Source organism: Leucoraja erinacea, chromosome 5, assembly GCF_028641065.1.
Source record: "Leucoraja erinacea ecotype New England chromosome 5, Leri_hhj_1, whole genome shotgun sequence".
Classification (NCBI taxonomy): domain Eukaryota; kingdom Metazoa; phylum Chordata; class Chondrichthyes; order Rajiformes; family Rajidae; genus Leucoraja; species Leucoraja erinaceus.
Window position 1 is genome coordinate 74794171 of NC_073381.1, and position 20706 is coordinate 74814876.

At 39.0% G+C, this 20706-nt stretch overlaps 1 protein-coding gene across 8 annotated transcripts in view; it reads left to right on the plus strand.

The window, feature by feature from the left end:
• The window catches only part of LOC129697415 (ensconsin-like), a 104960-nt gene that overhangs the window by 64953 nt on the left and 19301 nt on the right, over window positions 1-20706 (plus strand). For 2 of the 8 annotated variants that reach the window (XM_055635929.1, XM_055635927.1), the window contains exons 4-11: window positions 1279-1442; window positions 4812-4929; window positions 5618-5704; window positions 6931-7041; window positions 9153-9242; window positions 10879-11001; window positions 13984-14132; window positions 20234-20370. In XM_055635929.1, coding sequence (XP_055491904.1) covers window positions 1279-1442; window positions 4812-4929; window positions 5618-5704; window positions 6931-7041; window positions 9153-9242; window positions 10879-11001; window positions 13984-14132; window positions 20234-20370 — 979 coding nt within the window. The remainder of the gene's footprint in view (window positions 1-1278; window positions 1443-4811; window positions 4930-5617; window positions 5705-6930; window positions 7042-9152; window positions 9243-10878; window positions 11002-13983; window positions 14133-20233; window positions 20371-20706) is intronic. The other 6 variants (XM_055635934.1, XM_055635930.1, XM_055635928.1 and 3 more) reach the window with 5 other exon arrangements.

Consider the following 20706-nt stretch of genomic DNA (forward strand, 5'->3'; position numbering starts at 1 on the left):
GAAGCGAACAGCATACATATCTTGCATTAGTGAGCTTCTTGTACTCAAACACAGGCCCCTGTCTGGGTCTACCTGCCATAGCCCATGATTTAGTGGCTTCACGGGCTTCAGCATGATACTCAGCTACATACTTATTCCAGCCAGGCCTGATGTTATGTATCTTATTTTTATGCTTGCAGTAGGGCTTACTGCCTACATATAAAGTGCTTACTATATCATTACACATAGAGCAGATATCTCTCCTATGCTTCATATCCTTACAATTAACATTACTACACATTATTGCATCTTTAGGTAGATGAATATTGCTTAAGGATTTATCTGTATGGGCACAATAGGCTAAGATGCCTTCCTTAGTGAGAGTTGACCAGTCCAGTTTTTCTGTGTTAAAGCTATTTCTATCTCTGGATACCACAGGTATGTGTTCACCATTTATTGTCACAGCAACAGGTATATGATCAGTCATTGTTGCCCCGTACAGAATGCTCATACACCCCAATGAGGCATGTGCATCAGCTGTACTAATACAGTGGTCCAGCCATGATGTGGTGTACCAGGCCTCACTAATATAAGTATAACTATCTGTAGGTAAAAAGCACTTTGCTTGACATTAAATTATTATCTTGACAGAACTGAGCCATATTATTGGCAAATAATGACTTTCTATCTGAGATATCTGCATTCATATCCCCAATTATTGTTTTGAATAAAGGAATAGATGAAAGCAAGCCTATTTAAATATTCATCCTCATTCTGATGGCATTCATAGGGTGTATACACATTCAGGATAACAAATGCCTTGTCGTTGTGAGCAAAGCATATTGCAATATACCAGTCATCATCAAGCCGAACCACATTTATGGATGAGTCAAGCTTCTTGTTCCATAGAATAGCCACACCCCCTGGTATCCTACCTCTGACTATTCCCATGTCAGTTGTAGACTTCCCAGCCCCATGAAAGTTGTCATTGAGAGAATTGAGTTTGTCCAAGTCTTGCTTCGCTAAGAATGTCTCTTGCATACATAGTATGTCACAGTTCTTCATAAGGTTGTCAACAACTGAGCGGCGAGCTTTATCCCCTGCGCTCTATATCAGGTAGTTCATCCATTTTTGAAATTTTAAACCGAATGAATTATCACTGTCCTGTTACCTACGCGTATGATTACTGTACAAATAAACCAAGGTTCATGCAAACGTGCACATTTTATTCAAATGATTTTCAGTATTCAGGTCTGTTTTGGAATAATGTAATAATTAACAAACCATTTTATTATATAGCTGCAAGAGAACAGCTATTACTTGAAAAAGAGCAAAAAGCAAGGCATCATTATGAAAAACAACTTGAAGAACGCAAAAAGAAAATTGAAGAACAGAGACTAAAAGAAGAAAGACGACGTACTGCTGTTGATGAGAAACGAAAACAAAGACTTCAAGAAGAAAGAGTATGTTTATTATGAACAATTACAATTGCTGTTCCTTCTATTTATGATGTTTTTAAAACTGACTAGACCAAGTGCAGACCCGTTGGGTCTGTTTCCCCAACGGCGTTTGCAGGGGAGGGGCTGTGGCATCAAACTCACATTAACCACCCCCCAAATACACAGGTGGGGGGAGGGGGGGGTGAGAAGAGAGGAGGGAGGGGAGAGGAGGAGGAGGAAACTGGACAGATTTGGGAGGGAAAGGAGAGCGGGGTAGGGGGTGAGGAGGGGGGATGGGGGGGGAGAGATGTGGGGGAGGGGAGGTAGGGGAGGGAGGGGGAGGGAGGGGGGGGAGGGGGGGGGGAGAGGGGGAAGAGTGGGGAGGGAGAGTGGAGGGGGAAGGGGAGAGGTGGAGGAGTGGGGAGGGAGGAGGAGAGGGGTAGGGGGAGTGATGGAAGAGGGACAGAGTGGTAGGAGGAAGGGGGCGGGTGGAGAGATGGAAGGGGGTGGCGTAGAGAGGGAAGGGGGATGGGGGAGAGAGGGATGGGTGGGAGGGAGAGGGGTGAGGAGAGGGAAACATAGAACCATAGAAATTAAGTGCAGGAGTAGGCCATTCGGCCCTTCGAGCCTGCACCACCATTCAATATGATCGTGGCTGATCATCCAACTCAGTATCCTGTACCTGCCTTCTCTCCATACCCCCTGATCCCTCTAGCCACAAGGGCCACATCTAACTCCCTCTTAAATATAACCAATGAACTGGCCTCAACTACCTTCTGTGGCAGAGAATTCCAGAGATTCACCACTCTCTGTGTGAAAAATGTTTTTCTCATCTCTGTCCTAAAGGATTTCCCCCTTATCTTTAAACTGTGACCCCTTGTTCTGGACTTCCCCAACATCGGGAACAATCTTCCTGCATCTAGCCTGTCCAACCCCTTAAGAATTTTGTAAGTTTCTATAAGATCCCCCCTCAATCTCCTAAATTCTAGCGAGTACAAGCCGAGTCTATCCAGTCTTTCTTCATATGAAAGTCCTGACATCCCAGGAATCAGTCTGGTGAACCTTCTCTGTACTCCCTCTATGGCAACAATGTCTTTGAACATTGGGCATTGTGACATCACACAATGGAACGTTGACCAGGGGCTGGGGCTCCTGCAAAGGCATATGTAAATGAATCTAATCCGATTGGACATATGTGAACATTGGGCATTGTGACATCACATGATGGAATGTTCACCAGGGGCTGGGGCTGATTCTATGGGTGAGATACCAGTTTTTTTTTAAATATTGGGGGGGGGGAGAAGGATTTGATTAAAACTGTGTACATAAACACGACGAAATGTAATCAGGAGTTTCTATAAGATCCTCCCTCAATCTTCTAAAATCTAGCGAGTACAAGCCAAGTCTATCCAGTCTTTCTTCACAAGAAAGTCCTGACATCCCAGGAATCAGTCTGATGAACCTTCTCTGTACTCCCTCTATGGCAACAATGTCTTTGAGCATTGGGCATTGTGACATCACACAATGGAACGTTCACCATGGGCTGGTGCTCCTGCAAAGGCATATGTAAATGGATCCATTCCGATTGGACATCTGCGAGCATTGGGCATTGTGACATCACACGATGGAAACGAATCAAAAGGCAGAAAGGCAGCCGGACGGACGGACGGCAGGCGGCAGCCACAGACTTTTATATAATAACTAGACCAAGTGCAGACCCGTTGGGTCTGCTCCCCCAATGGTGTGATTCCCCCAACCCAATATTCCACCATGCACCCGTCTCCTCCAATGGAACTGAAGCCATTGCCAAATGTAAGTTTCCAGCACTCCCCTGCCTCCCTCAATTGCACCTCCCCTGCCTGCTGCAGCAGTGAAAAGTTCAGTGTTCCTGTCTTGCAACTTTGTTTCGAAGTGTGTTGGAAGCTGACAGGAAGGAGCAGCGAATCAAAAGGAAGAAAGGCAGCTGGCAGCCGGACGGCAGGCGGCAGCCACAGACTTTTATATATATACTAGACCAAGTGCAGACCCGTTGGGTCTGCTCCACCCAATGGTGTGATCCCCCAACCCAATATTCCATCATGCACCCGTCTCCTCCAACGGAACTGAACCCGTACCCAAATGTAAGATTCCAGCACTCCCCTGCCTCCCTCAGCAGTGGATTGAAAAAAAATTCCAATTTCACCTCCCCTGCCTGCTGCAGCAGTCCCAATTGCAATACCAATTGGCCCTCCCCCTCCTGTTGAAGCACTTGCTGTGATATCCCATTGAGGTGAAAAGTTCAGAGTGTTCCTGTCTTGCAACTTTGTTTTGAAGTGTGTTGGAAGCTGATAGGAAGGAGCAGCGAATCAAAAGGCAGAAAGGCAGCCGGATGCCAGGCGGCAGCCACACAGTTTTAATATATAACTAGACCAAGTGCAGACCCGTTGGGTCTGCTCCCCCAATGGTGTGATTCCCCTAACCCAATATTCCACCATGCACCCGTCTCCTCCAATGGAACTGAACCCGTTGCCAAATGTAAGTTTCCAGCACTTCCCTGCCTCCCTCAATTGCACCTCCCCTGCCTGCTGCAGCAGTGAAAAGTTCAGTGTTCCTATCTTGCAACTTTGTTTCGATGTGTGTTGGAAGCTGATAGGAAGGAGCAGCCATCAACGAATCAAAAGGCAGGAAGGGATCCGTACTGCAGGCGGACGGGATGGATTTGAGTTTTATATATTAACTAGACCAAGTGCAGACCCGTTGGGTCTGCTCCCCCAATAGTGTGATCCCCCAACCCAATATTCCACCATGCACCCGTCTCCTCCAATGGAACTGAAGCCGTTCTCAAAAGTAAGATTCCGGCACTGCCCTGCCTCTTTAAAAAAAAATCCAATGGCACCTCCCCTGCCTGCTGCAGCAGTGAAAAGTTCAGTGTTCCTGTCTTGCAACTTTGTTTCGAAGTGTGTTGGAAGCTGATAGGAAGGAGCAGCCGTCAACGAATCAAAAGGCAGGAAGGGATCCGTACTGCAGGCGGACGGATGGATTTGAGTTTTATATATTAATAGAAGATAGATAGAGAGATAGATAGAGAGATAGATTATTGTTTACTGATGATTTTGATTTGTCCAAATCTTCACCTTTTTAAAAATCAGTGTTACTGTTTGGATCCTAGTCTTTGGTAACCATGAAGGAAGGATCCATATTAATATAATAAATGGGAATTATAAGCATGCACGATTCTGGAAAGGAGGGAAATTGCTATTTTCCCAGTTCCATTTAATAGCAGTATGGTTTAATTATTTAGATTATCATTAAAAATCCCATTAACTTTATAATTGAATGCAGCTAATCGTGTTTCAATATTTTATGGAGTAATCTATATAGTAACTATTTTAAATTAAACCTTTCTTCTTGGAGGAGCGACATGAAGCAGTTGTACGTCGCACAATTGAAAGAAGTCAAAGAATAAAACAGAAGTCCAACAGGTGGTCATGGGGTGCAACCCTACAAGGCACTGCTACCATCAACAGAGATGGTATGTTATATGTTCCAAATCTATGTATGGTATGAATAAAATATAGTAAACAGTTCGCTGATATAAATTGAATACAATAATTTTCCTTTGATTGAGGAAAATGTTCCAGCCAAGTATTTCCTAGAAATGAACATACCAAAAAGTGAGTTTTCAAATGGTTTGACATATATGTAGAAATAAGGCACTGCAGATGCTGGTATATTTTTTTTTAAAAGACACAATGTGCTGGAGTAACTCAGTGGGTCAGGCAATCTCTGGAGAACATGGATAGATGATGTTCTGGGTCGAGACCCTTCAGACTGTTGCTTCAGAGATGTTGCCTGAACTGCTGAGTTACTCCAGCACTTTGTGTCTTTTTTACATAAATGTTTCCCACAAATCCCGATGACAGTAAAAAAGAAAATGCCTTGCTGTAGAATTCAGGGAAATGTGTTGGTTCCACTATTAATGTTTCTTTTTTGGGAACATTTCTGTCCTGTACTAGTTAGCATCTTGTGATTTCAATAATTTAGATTGGCATATATTGTCCCATACCTTACTCCCAAATTTTTAGTATTCAGCTTTTTGATTATTCTGTGAAGTTTTCTTTTATTTACTTACTGGTAATTCTATCATTTATGGTTTAATTCTATCATTTTTACATTTGCACTAGAAGTTCTTCATGGTTTTGCATCTGTTCCTTGTCCAGGTGATTTTGTTGAATCTTCATCCTCCTATCTTGATTTAGCAGGCCTAGATTGCCACTCAAGAAAAATGGGTGGCACTCCTGAAGATGGTACAGAAACATGACATTTCTTTTCATTTGTCTATCTTGACACGATAAAATTACCATCCAAATAATCTGTTCGTGCATGCTTTGTGTTACTTTTTAGAGTAACTGCTTTGATGTTGTTTCTCAAATTTCTTGCTTCTAATATTAATGTTTAGAGTTGGCCAGTGTTTACCAGTGTGCAGAATCTGAAATAGAAGTTTCATCCTGCATATAATTTAAATTGCATTTCAGTAAAATGGAAGAAGTGTCATGACTGTTCTAAGAAATCAAGAATATTATCTGCCCCCACGTCCCCACACCCCTTATGTGAAAAACCTTCAGTCTTAAACTTTAAATTGGATGAAAAAAACATTCTATTTTAAGGAACTGAAACCTGCCCTTTTATTGATTTAAAACCAAATAAAACCAAATCTTGAAACCTTGAGCTTGGCTCTCTGCGTCATTCACTTAAATTGTGTCTTAACTCCATTTATTTATCATTGTTCCGTTATTTCTTAATACATTTGGGAACAGAACTTTATTGAATGTAATTTTGAACATTTTCAATTGTTCTACCCTTGATGGTTTTATTTGGCAGAAATGGTCCCGATACTTAATACCTTTTAGTTTAAAAAAAAAATGCTGAATAATATTATGGATGAGCTCTAATTTTGAGATTCTGCCCTCAGGTTCTGTACTTAGCCACCTTTGTCTTTATCAGTTTCAACAAATCTTTTAATCATCTTTACAATCTCAATCACATCTCTCCATCATCTAACTTGAAGCTATTCTATGTAGCTGTTACCATTTAACCCTTCCCAACCATGAATCTCTGCAATTAATTTGTGCTCCTCATAAGCACCATGCATTCATTTTGATGTGAATAAAATAGGGTATACAAGATATGGTCTCACCAGGATCCTCATCTTGCAGAGGTCAAACAACTATACCGCTTTTGTTGACCCTCAATTTATATAGGCAGTTGATTATCTGCCAAGAAATTTTACGTGACTGAATTTCTTCAAAATTCCTCCTCATTGTTAATAAATAAATTCAACTGAACCATTTCTGTGTTCTACAAATTGTTCAAATCTTGGAATACTTAATCTTGGAATTTTATCTATAGAAGCATGATTAATAACTCGCCTATTAACAAGGACCAGAAATATTGCATTGGTCTTATAACTGTAAAGTTTGGGCCTCATCACGATGCACACGCAATCAACTATGAGTATTTCCATTTGTTTCAGATGCAGATCGGCGATCAGTATCCACAATGAACCTTACGAAACATGCTGATCCAGTCATCAACAAGCGGTTATCATCATCATCAGCAACATTATTAAATTCTCCAGACAAAGGTAATCAGTCTAATAATTTCAGTTTCAAAATTTAAATGAAAAAAAATAATAACAATGTTTCTTTACCATTGGAGCTATTCTCTTTTGTCACAAAAACATGTTTTTTTATATTGAGAGTAATTGGCTTATCAGAATAAATATTTAGAAATATAGAAACATAGAAAATAGGTGAGGTAGTAAGTCATTCGTCCCTTCGAGCCAGCACCGCCATTCGATATGATCATGGCTGATCATCCAAAATCAATACATCGTTTCTGCTTTTTCCCCATATCCCTTGATTCCATTAGCCCTAAGAACTATATCTAACTCTCTTGAATGTATCCAGTGAATTGGCCTCCTCTGCCTTCTGCAGCAGAGAATTCCACAGATTCACAACTCTCTGGCTGAAAAGGTTTTTCCTCATCTCAGTCCCCTTATGTGACCCCTGGTTCTGGACTCCCCCAACATCGGGAAAATTTTGCTGCATCTAGCCTATCCAATCCCTTAAGATTTTTTTTTGTTATGATAAAATCGCCTCTCATCCTTCGAAGTTCCAGTGAATATAAGCGGTTGATCCATTCTTTCATCATATGTCGGTCCCGCCATCCCGGGATTAACCTGGTGAACCTAACTGCACTCCTTCAATAGCAATTAGTGAAGACTGAACCAAAGTACTTGTCTAACTGGTCTGCCATATCTTTGGTTCCTATTATAAATTCACCTGTTTCTGACTGAGGAACCTACATTTGTCTTCACTAATCCTTTCCTCTTCACATATCTATAGAAACCGTTTCAGTCAGTTTTTATATTTCCCGCAAGCTTTCTTTCATATCTCCCTCTGAATTAACCTCTTTGTCCTCCTCTGTTGAGTTCTAAATTTCTCCCAGTCCTCCGGTTTGCTGCTTCCGCTGGCCAATTTATATGCCTCTTCCTTGGATCCCTATCCCTAATTTTCCTCGTTAGCCACGGTTGAGCCGCCTTCCCTGTTTTATTTTTACCCCAGAAAGTGATGAATAATTGCTGTAATTCATCCGTGCGATCTTTCAATCTTTGCCATTGCATATCCACCATCAACCCTTTAAGTATCATTTGTTAGTCTATCCGAGTCAATTCCCGTCTCATACCACCAATGTTTTTTTAAAAATTCAGGACCCTTGTCTCTGAATTAACTGTGTCGCCCTCCTTTTAATGTATAATTCTACCATATTATGGTCACTATCGCCCAAGGGGCTTTGCACAACAAGATTGCTAACACTACTCCAACAAGTGTTTTCTGCCCATGGCTATTTCGCACTCGACCCATACTAATTCGACAGCATCCAAGCTAATGTCTCTCCTTACTATTGCTTTATTCTTCTCTTTAACCAACAATGCCACTCCACTTCATCTTCCTTTCTGTCTATCCTTCCTAAATTTTGAATTTCCCTGCATGTTGAGATCCCAACCTTGGTCACCCTGGACCATGTCACTGTAATCCCAACAGTATCATATCCCTTAACTACTAACTGCACATTCATTTATAATATGATAAATCTAATATTTATGTAACTTCATAAAACTGAATTAACGTTGTTTGTTTTTATTATTATTGGATTGGGATATTGTATTTTTAAAGACAGGAAATATTTAAATGACCTATAAAGTGAAATTTGGATTATGCAATATTGTTTTGAAAGTCTGAAATTTGATTGTTCGACATTGCTTGTTAATATCTTTGCACCATTATTTGTCCACCAATTTTACTGTATTTGTAACAATTAATTGATGTGATTCATTTTTCTCAGCCCCCCCTCCTTCCCTTCCCCTGAGGACATCCGTCAACTGGTCTTTTGTAGACCTGCAATTTATTTTTATGTACACATGTATAGCTTTGTGCTAATGGTAATCGTTGAATATTTTGTCTTTGCAAATTTGTTAATATTTGTGGCTCTCAGCAAAAGCGTACTTGAAGTCTCACAAAACATTTTCCAGAATAGTAATCTCTTCTTTGCCAATTTGGAAAATATGTATTTTACGATTGTCTTGGATGTTACCTGGAGACCAATTTTCAGCTATGAGACATTAATGGAGAGGGTAGGACATTTGAGGAGATTAGGAGAGACGGCTTAACAGCATATTTAATTTTTGTCCAGCCATCAAGCAAAGGATTTCATCCTTTAATAAACAGCCCTGTAAGCCACGTTCAACTACGCCTGAAAAGTTCAGCTCTGATTCTAAACAAGGTGTTTCTAAGACATGAATGAATTTTGTATTTGTCACCAACTGCTCATTAATTGAAACATGAGTTCGGTTGTGAAATTATCTGGGAAGCACTTCCTTTTACATTCGTATAGCAAACCAATCAACTTTTTAAAAATAGGTACTGGTTGCTTTTCATCTTAGTCTTGTATATTAAAGTTGCTTTAGTATTTCTGCCAGAATGCCATGCTTCTACAAACCTAATTATAACTGGTTTTACAGCTAGTCAAGTTAGGATTTATGGAAGATCGATTGAAAATTTCCGAAACCTATTATTTTTTTTCGTGTTTTTTTTAATTGAAACAATTAGCTGTGCAATTTCAATAAAAAGATTCAATCTGTTGAATATTAGAACCTTAGGTAAGGTTTGAAAAACAGTAATATTGGAAGACCAAAGCTATTTGGGTAGTCTAATACTTCAAGTACCACTTCAGCATCTATCCTCTCCCATCATCCCATCTGACTCCCTTTTTTCTGTACCTGAAAACCAAAATACCAGAACAATTTATTTGGACAACTATGCCTCCAACTAAATGCCTTCCCCTTTTTTTAAATTGTTGGGCACTGTGCTGAAATCCTGGAACAAGACTTCGGCCTGACACTATAGCTCTATTTAAATTTTAAATCTTGTATTAAAAAAAAAGATATGTACATGAAGCTAAACATAAATGTTAGAGTTATAAATTGGACATTAAATGTAATTCAGACAGATTGCTTAGAGTTTTTTTTGTTTTCTAATTTTCTCATCTGGAATTATTTTTTCCAAACATATATTTTTAAATTATTGAAAATCTGTGATTAATGGTTGTAGAAGTTTGGTGTACTGCAGAAGTCATAAGTAAATGTACCTTGCATGTAAGTGTAGCCAGCAGCATTTATCAAACTGTGCATTTGGATGATTGTTATATTGGGGTTTTCATTAATATATTATTGTGCATATAAGCATTAGATGATTGTGGTTTATCAAAGATAATACAATTGGATTTAAAAAATTCAAAAAAAAACTTCATATGTGTAGCAAAAAGGATTTGATTTCCAGACTAGTTTCACATCGTGATAGTAAGGCTCAAAGCGTAATTTTAAGAAGGCTTGAGTGTGGCGACTAAAAGATGATGCATTAATGTGATAATCCCTATACATTGCTCTGCATGAAGCAAGCCTCATTTTGCCTGTTCTATAAATTGCTTTCAGTTATTTGTATGCTTACAAAGTGGTTTGACTTATTGGCATGTTGGTAACTTTATTATTTTTTAAAATTATTATTTTGGGCTTGCTGATGTTTGATATTTTGAAGCATCTAATATGTCACGTTATGCTTGATTTGTTCTTAAATTATAACATATCTTGTCGGCATGCCTGCAGAAGCGTTTCACTGCTATGCCTAACAAAACATGTTGACTTGTATCAATGAAGTTATTCACTTCATAGTTGATATCAAAACATTTTAACTAACCAATGCCTCAATAATGCATTTGACCATTAAGGCATGGAGTAACTTGGCAAGTAATTTGCTTTGTTCAGGCCTCATTATGATTGCTCCAAGTTATTTTTGTCGCACAATTTTTAAACTTAAAATGGATTGAAGTATTTGATGCATAATTGTCAATTTATTTTGTACAGCTCGGCGGTTGCAGCTGAGTGCCTGGGAAAGCAGCATTGTCACTCGCCTTCTAACTCCTACTCACTCATTCCTAGCTAGAAGCAGGAGCACTGCTGCCTTGTATGGAGGTGGTCTAGATGCAGGTAATTCATTTTTGTCCAAAATTATAATACTGAATTACGCTGATCTCTAATTGCCAATTTATGTATAATTTATATCAGATTGATCAAATTAGGAAATATATTGGCATTTGCTATAATTATGGACAGTTTAGGAATATAATTTATTGTAACTGGACACTAGCAGAAAGTCTTAACTGCATGCCGAATGCATCAATTCAATTCTAATTGTTAATGTTTGATTTGTTTTTAAATGCAAAGTATATTTTCATGTATGAACTCGAGCTTTTAGATTTGAAATCTGAAGGAGATTTGCATAGAGTTTGCAAACAAACTAAATCTGCTGTTTGTTTACATTGAAAAATGTTATTCCAGGAAAAATGCAGTGCTAATCAGATGTGATTCAAATAATTATGCAGAACATTGACAGCTCAAATTGGGATTTTTCCAATTTGAATCACTGAGACCCATAATTGGGAAGAATGATGAATTAAATAATATGAATTAACTGTTCCTTTTTAGTGTTGGTTTTTTCTGGTCCTGCTGTGGCACAGATAAAGATTCAGTGGTTTGGAAAATCGAAAGCCTATCACACTATTTTCTGTGTATTTATTTAAGATGATGAAAAAGATTGTGTATGAGCAAGTACTCTCATTTTGAATAGTTTATGCCATTAATGCATAGAATTAAGTGGAAAAGTAATTTAAAACATATCATGCATTTTTGAAGATCTTGTCTGAAATGTACTTGTATGATTCTTATCAGTGACCAAATGCAAGAGGACAAGATGTTAAATCATTCTTTTGAGGGTTCACTGTTACTTGAAAATCAGCCTCTATTTATATTAGATTAAGGAATACACAGTTGTGTGGTTTTCCATGATCAGGTATTCGACTGTCAAATAATCTATTTGCATGGATATTCAAGAAGTTACTCCCCGGCTACTGGAGGAGGCAATTGAGAAGAGTCCTGACAGTAGTGAGACCACTCTGTAGGTACCACGGTTGGACTTTGCCCTTTAGGTTGGCAGAACCATCTGAAATACTTGAATGAAGGTTAAATGTGATAGAACTGGGTTTGAAATTAATTTTTAACGGGTAACATTCCCCCCCCCCATAAAAATAAAAAGAGAAAGTGGTGGTAGTCACATCAGACAGCATTTGTGGATTGAGGAAACAATTAATGTGTTAAAATGAGATTTTATCTGCAATGTTCAGCTGTGTAATAATTATCTGAAAGTGGAATTAAAATTAACTGGAGAAGTTCTGAAATTTTCATTCTGCTAAAAAAACATCACGGCCAATGTTCATCTGATTAGCATATTTATAAAGCAATCCGTAAGCGCACCAAATACAATATAATCCAGTTACAAAATCCAACATCTCCTGATTGGGTGTATTGCTTTATTAAAAAATGGGCCTTGGGATTAAATAATTTTGAAGTGTGGGACTGATGCATGTTGACTACATGAACTGTGCATGTTGCAAGTTGGATTTCAAATAAGTGTGACTTTAATACCAAAATTATATTTGAAGTTTTTTATCTTGAGGTTCTATTTTAAAGTTTTAATTTCAATGCTGTTATCTACTGTTGCTCTTTATACAAAGTAAGACCTATTCTGCTTATCTTTCCTAGCAAAATCTGTTCTTGTTCTTTCCTCCAATACACTGTGCTATTGATTTGCAGTATCTGCTTTCTTTGTGCATTATATATGTTGACAGCTGAAAGGATGCAATATATACAAAAAAAATATTAAGGCAGGTGTAATCGAACACGTGATGTAGGATCACGTTGAATCTGGCAGAAATGTCAGAGAATTATGTGTTTGATGCGGAGAATGGTGGGGTGAAAGCTAAGGACCAGTGGAATTCTATCCTTGTTCTGTCTGGGGGGGGGAAAGGAAAGTGAGAACGGTTCTGCAGGACACCGTGGAGACATGGGTGAAGGACTCTTCTCGGACAGCAGGGGGAAACCACATTTACTATAGAAAAAGGACAGCGTATGTCCTAGACTGGAAAATATTAATGCCCTTAATATTTTTTTCAACCAATCAGCTGCCTGTAATACTATTTTGTCATTGTTGTTTTGTGTGTTTGCGTGTACTTCTTGACTTTGTACTGAAAAACCAAGACCATTTCTGTTTTGTTGGATAGATTGGAAGAGTTGATGCCCACCCTCTGCCTCATAAAAAAATAGCTATTATTGCAGTTAAGCTTGACATAAATTTCTGCATCTGAAAATTGTACATAATTATCATTTCTAGTGGCAATCCGTAAGCGCACCAAATTGGATGTTCCAAAGCGCACCAAAACAGGACGTAATTGGTATCCATATTCTGGTATCCATAACTACAGTGGAAATTTAGAAATTGCCCTGCCTCTCCCAGGGGCTTCATTATACTGATACTTTGCCGAGAAGCCAGTGGTGTGAGGTTATTACACTTGTGTGATAGATACCCGCTAAAGACCCAATGTTCTTGGCGCTTGTCATTTGAAGATAGTACATTTTTTTGCGAGTTGATCAGTAACTGCTGAACCCCTCAAGTTTGGGTTGTATTTCCTGCTGATTTTAATTATTGGAAGCTTATAAAAATAAAAAGATTGTTTTAACTGGTCTCAAGAAGGATTATATTTGGTAACGCTAACATTTATTGATTTCCTATTCCTCACGTCTCAAACCCACTTTTCCTTCTATACCATCTCCATTACATTGCATACCCTGTTATCATATTCTCACTCATGTAGGTGGCAGTCTGCTGATTTCAATTTCCAGTGTTTGAAATTCTAATTATAAGAAAACATTAATCTGTCAATTTTGCTTCCTTTTTGCCTTGTGGACATCTTTCAGATGGAAACAAAACCATCTTTCAATTTCAGCAAGGTGGATTTATGAAACATCAGAAATGGTTTTGGTGACTTTCTTTTTGCATTCCTTTCAAGCTAATGCTTGCTATCTTTTCTCCTCTTACTCTTCAACTCCTTCCTACAACTTCTCATAATACTGCAGTTATCCCAATTTGTCCTCGTTCAGTATCTGCCAGCTCTCTTACTCCACCAACCTGCAAGAATCTGCACAGTAGGATGTCTGACTGGCCAAGGTACATTGTTACCACACATGATATGCATGGACGAAGCAGATCAGCTAATCCTGCAAAGGTAAGCAGATGTTTATCAAAAAAAGCTTTTATTATTGTCAATATTGATGCCTTGAATGACTATTCATTTAAATAGTTCTCAATATTTAGTATTCATGAAAGAATGATTAATTCCAATGGTATTGCATGAAAAAAATCATTTGTTTATAACATGAAGCATAACCTCCAACAAAAGTGAACAAAGAGTGTTAGAATACTCAGCATCCGTGGACGGAGGAACAGTTAACACTTGTTAAATGGTGTTTTCAGCATCCATTTTTATTACAGATTTCCACCATCTGCTTGATTTCCAACAATGATATTTGTTTCAATAAATTCTATTCAAAAAGGTATCTACTTAGCCTGTAAATTATTGATCCATTTAAGTAAATTGACGTATGCAGCACTTTTTTAGAGGCAAGCGAATAATATCTAATTGTTGCTTGTAGGTTATTAAGTAGATCCAATGCTTGGGTGAGACATAATGAATTGCTGATTTCATTGGCAAGCCCAACATCCAACATTGAATATCCAGACAAAATGGACGCAATTACAATTCTAGTTGTCACGTAATAGGAAGGATCGATGTTTCCTGGATTGGAGATTACTAGCTATAAGGAGTGGTTGAACAAACGTTTCTGTGGAGCCTCAGAAGCTGAGGGGTGACCTGATGGAAATAAAATGATGAGAGGCATAAATAGGGTTAATAGAGTATTTTTCCCAGAGTGGAAATGTCACATACTAGGTTTTGGGTGAGATGTAAAAAGTTAAAAGTATAGGTAAAAGTTTGTTTACTGCCGCATTACACAAAGAGTGATAGGTGCCTGGAATGCACTGCCACTAGAAGAGGTGGAAGCAGATATGATAACAGGGCTATGGGCCACATGCTGGCTGATGGGATTAATTTTGATTGGCATCATAGTTGGCGCGAGCATGGTGGGTCGAAGGGTCTGTTCCTGTGCTTGTTCCTTCTTTGTTTCTAGGAATTTCAGTAAAGTCAAATTTAAGATAATCGACTGATAATTAGAGGGAAAAAAGGAATACATTCTAAATCATGAAAACTAAGAATCATCATGTCCACAGACATTTTAGGAATTTATGTACATTATTAATATGTCAAACTAGTGAAGCCAATCTTGCAATTACTTTTTAATAACCTAATGAAGTCGAATCTTTGGCCCATCAGAAGATAGCTGGTTGCTTGAAGAGAAATCCGTTCATTTCTTTTCCTACAAATTATTTTTCCTCATGTCCCCAAATTTCTTAAATTAGTTGATTAACTCTGTTGTATTAAAGACTAAAGTCATAGATCATAACCTAATTGTATTTCTCTTACATATTTTCACTGTATGCATTCATCTCATAGCCATTGATAACCATTTTGATAATTTGTACCTTGGTTCTCGTGTTGCTTATTAAAGGGAACATTTTTTTCTCTCTTTTGCCCATAACTTTTGCATCCTTATCTGTGGTAACCAGCATTAACCAGGAATGAGTGGGTTAGCACATGACGAGCATATTGACAGCACTGAGCCTCTACTCGCTGGAGTTTAGAAGGTTGAGGGGGAACCTCATTGAAACTTACAGAATAATGAAAGGCATAGATAGAGTGGATGTGGAGAGGATGTTTCCACTGGTGGGAGAGTCTAGGACCAGAGGTCATAGCCTCAGAATTAAAGGGCACTCTTTTAAAAAGGTGAGGAGAAACTTCTTTAGAGGGTAGTTAATCTGTGACACTCATTGCCACAGAGGGCTGTGGAGGCCAAGTCAGTAAATATTTTTAATGCAGAGAAAGACAAATTCTTGATTAGAACGGGTGTCAAGGGTTTTGGGCAGAAGGCAGGAAAATGGGATTAGGTGGCAGAGATGAGCCATGATTGAACGGCGGAGTAGACTCGATGGGACAAATCGCCTAATTCTTCTCCTATAACTTGGAATTACGTGTGAACATAGTAGGAGGAGTTCGCTCCTCCCTGGAATCTGCTCACCATATGTATTGTATTGTATTGTATTCAAATTTATATATGACATGATCCTGGCTGATCTGATCTGCTCAACTTTGCATCTGTATCTTCCCATAATAATCTTTTATCTCCTTGGTTAACAAAGCCTATATTATCTCTGCCTTAAAGATTGTAAGACTGCTTTCATTGCTTTTTGAGGAATCGTTTCAAAGCCATTCAACCCTCAGAGACAAAATCTTTGATGTTAGCTTTCCTAATTACTAGCTGTACCTGTGCACTCGAGTTTTGGATATCATGTCTGTTTTTGCAGGAAAATAAAAACTCCATATTATATTCTATTTGGCTAATCTTTGCCTACTCACTTAACCCATTATATTCCTTTTGTGGTCTCCATGAGTCATTTTTACAATTTGATACCAGTTGTCAACCCAGTGGATTATATAGGTTTGACATGAAATTCTCTACAATTATACTCTGTGGTTTTATTCAAAATGCTTAGGATCCCATAGCAGATCACCCAGGTCCCTATGTTCAGTGTATGGCGCACATTGGAACTGTGTCAATTTGTATCTATAGTTTCTTTTCTTACTGTCAGAGTATATCTCGTCACACTTCTCTGTATTGAAGTTTTGTCTGTCCAATCTGATGACTTATCCAAACAGTCATGTTCTCCTTGCTGTTGTGTTATTTACAGATTTTAAACCATTACCCTGAACCCATACCCAAACCATAAATATATCACCAAGAAGCAGTGGTGCAAGCAAAAAAAACAGAGGGACCCAGTGGGTCAAGCAGCATCTGCGGAGGGAATGAACAGATGGAGTTTTGGTTTCATACCCATCTTCAGACTGATGGCGAAGGGGGCAAAAAGTTGGAAATGTGTTTGGGACAAAGCCTGGCTAGTGATGGGTTGATGCAGGTGAAGGGGTGTGATTGACAGAAGGGTGCAATAAGTGACTACTAGAGGTGAAAAGGAGACAAAAAGGGTGAGATAAGCAAAGAAGAATGGTGAATTGAAAATCATTTCAACTCAAACTTCACCATGTGCCTTATGTTTTTAATCTTCAGATCATTGTTTTTCAAAGCACAACCACCACTGACGTTTTTAGAGACATTTTTGCAGAAGAGGAGTAATTTCCTGGAAATCTGGCACCCACCTTTATCCAGGGAGATTGACAAGCCTATCTTCACTTGGGATTTCCTTTGTAGGCAACTTGACTGAACTCATTGGTCTTTCTGATACTTCCTCATCAACTTTAACTGAAGCTACCGCTTGCGTAGCTTACAGCCCAAATGTATGAACATTGAATTGTCCAATTATAGGTAACCCCCCCTCACCTTTTTTCCTTCCACTCTTCCCATTGCCCCACCTTAGTGTGCACCCATTTCTCCCACTATCCCAACCACCTTTCACCCACACCCCTCCCCCTGCCTCCTATATCTCGTCTGCTGGCTTCACATTTCTCTCCTCTTCTCTCCTTATATTACACTCTTTTGTCTCTTTATTTACCTCTCACCTTTATCCACCCATCTGCCAATCAACCCCCCCCCCCACTTGTATCCGCCTATAACCTGCCATGTTTTGTCCCACCACCATCCCCTTTTCAGCTTCCTTTCTCTTCCCTCCCCCCCCCCCCCCCCCCCCCCCCCCCCCCCCTCGTTCCCCACTACAATCAGTTTGAAGAAGTGTCTGAGTCATGACATTTCCATGTCCTCCAGAGATGCTGCCGAACCTACTGAGTTACTTCAGCACCATTTTTTTTTTTTTTGTAAACCAGCATCCGCTGTTCCTTGTATCTACAAACAACAGTTGTGAATGATTGATTTTGGACTGCAGGCAAGGGGATCAATGTTGGGGCCAATTACTTTTTCTAATTTAACGACGTAGCCATAGAAGTGCATGCCCAAATAACTAATTAAACAGATCAGAAAACCTGGCAAGAGTGGGTAGTGAAAGGGCCAGTGGAATGAGCCGGCACAATTTGGATGAAGTTAAACACTGCGAGACCTGCTCTTCGACATTTTGGTGAATGAGGAGAGTTAATACAGAATAAAGGATACTGTTGTAAAGTTGTAAAAAAAAGTCTGGGAGAAGTGGTACCTGAAGGTATGAATGTACAATTTGAATGTGTAGCGCTGGTTAGGAAAGCGGTTAATAAGGCTGTACAGTTTTTATGGAGACATGAAGCATAAAAGTGAAGAAATAATGTTAACCCTCAATAAAATACTGGTCTGATCTCAACTGAAAATTTACTTTCAATTCTCGATTGCCCGGAAGAAAGTGAACGTGTCAGAGTGTAGCAAAGTAATCTTTATGTCTGTGAGAGTTATGTCTGGGGTAAGGGGCCATAGTTACAAAGTTAGGTTAGAGAGGTTGTGATTATTTTCTTTAAAAGGCTGAGGAAGAATTTGATGGAGGTATATCAAATGGTGCAGCTGGTGCAGCTGCTGCCTCATAGCACCAGAGACCCAGGTTCTTTCCTGACCTCGGGTACTGTCTGTGTGGAGTTTGCACATTCTCTCTGTAGCTGTGTAGGTGTCCTCGGGGTGCCCTGGTTTCCTCCCACATGCCAAAGACATGCCGCTTTGGAGGTTAATAGGCCCCTGTAAATTGTTCCTTGTGGACTAGAAAGTGGGATAATAGAATTAGTGTGAATGGGTGATGGATGATTGGCATAGACTTGGTGGGCTGATGGGCCTGTTCCAATGCTGTATCTCTAAACAAAACTTCTTAAAAAAAAAATAGGGATTGGTATGGGGTGGAGAGGGAGGGTCACTGTTTCCTTTAGTGGGGGGCTCAAGTACTAAAAAAAAGGGGAAGAAAATTAAGGCTAAGTTTAGGAAAACTTTTTTTATGCCGCATGTGATAGGAATCTGCACTATCTGCAGATTTCTTGGTGACCTTTGAAGTGGTGCAACTGTAGAACTGCTGCTTCACAACGCCAAAGACAATCCTGACTATGCAAGGGCTGTCTATGCGGAGTTTGTATGTCACCCCCGTGACCACGTGGGTTTCCCTCAGATGCTCCGGTTTCTTCTCTCATCCCAATTACGTGCACGTTTGTTGGTTAATTGTCATCTGTAAATTGCCACTAGTGCCTCGGTCATAGAACTAGCATACATCATCGCTGACTGCGCGGATTTGGTGGGCCGAAGGGCCTGTTTCCACGTATTCTTCGCTTTCCAAGTTCTGACAAAGTGTCATCCATCTGAGACTGCTGCCTGATCTGCTGAGTGTTTCCAGCATTTTCTATTTAAACTTCAGAAATTCCTGCCCTCATTTATGCCGTTACACTCTTATGTGAATCATTATTGATGCAATTGAAGTTCCTAAATATCAGTTTTTGCACGTCTCTAGTTTCCTGCATTTGTGCACTAATCTGCCCTAGGTTGCTATTTATGCTTTCACAGGCAGATAGAATTAAATAAAAAATATATATCTTGCTAATTCTTCAGAAGTCTGTATGATATAAACTCTTGATTTCTGTTATCAAATAATGATTTCTGTCTTGCCATCACCCCTCCCCATGTCCAAACCGCAGCAGAACATTCTGTCCTGTACCTAATCCTGGCACCAGGATGGAACCATAACTTCGTTGATGGTTAAAGAAATGCCTGTTGCTCTTCGTGCCTGTGCAATTCAGACAGCTTTATTTCTACCCTTTGCTGTTGTTGCTAATGTGGAGTCTTGTACTGTATTCTTCTGTCCCACGGTACTGTATTCTAGACAACACTCCAGGTGTCTTTAGACTTTAGAGATAAAATGTGAAAACAGGCCCTTTGCCCCACGGAGTATGCCGACCAGCGAGCACAACGTACAGTAACTGACACTATCCAGAGATAATTTATAATTTTACAGAAGCCAATTAACATACAAACCTGGAACCTTGTACACCCAGATGTTCACTCGCACATTGATTTAGCCTGTAATTTCTGTAATACCTAAAAACAAGGAATTTAAAGTTTTATAAATTAATGTTTCTTTGACAAAACATCAAGATGTTCCGCAATAATGACTTGGCGGCAGATTTGTAGGTAGTCTGTAGTGATGTAATATTTTAGCTAATGTTTAGATTCAAATGTTTGTACCCATTTTTTCAACTGTAATGTTATAAATGGTGGTAATACTTTTTCTTGAAATTATATTTAATTGTCTTAGATGGATAAAAGAGAAAAAGAGAGAGAAAATGAAAGGGAAAAGAATGCAGTTGTAGCTCTTACTACAAATTCAACAGGAAGGAAGTCATATTCTCCCATGACTGGGAAAAACAAGTCACCAATGCCATCCGCAGTCCGGTAAGGAAAGTGCAAGTTTATTATACTAACTGCAGCAACTTTATTGAGCTGGGTTTCAAAATGTCAACATTTATTAAACAATGCAAACGTATATTAAACCTCTAATTTGGAGCAAAATGTGTGGGGATTGTTTTTTTGTTGTTTTGTTTTTAAAGCTTGTCTAAGATGTTTATGTAATTATGTACAGTGATTCTTGTACTGAACTGTATTCAAAAATGAATTTCACTGTACCTCAGTACACCTGACAAATAAAGGATCATTGAGAGTAATTATGGTTGGGATTTTTCTTGGGTTTTAAACTAGGCAACAAACTTTTCCATGTTTCATATATACATT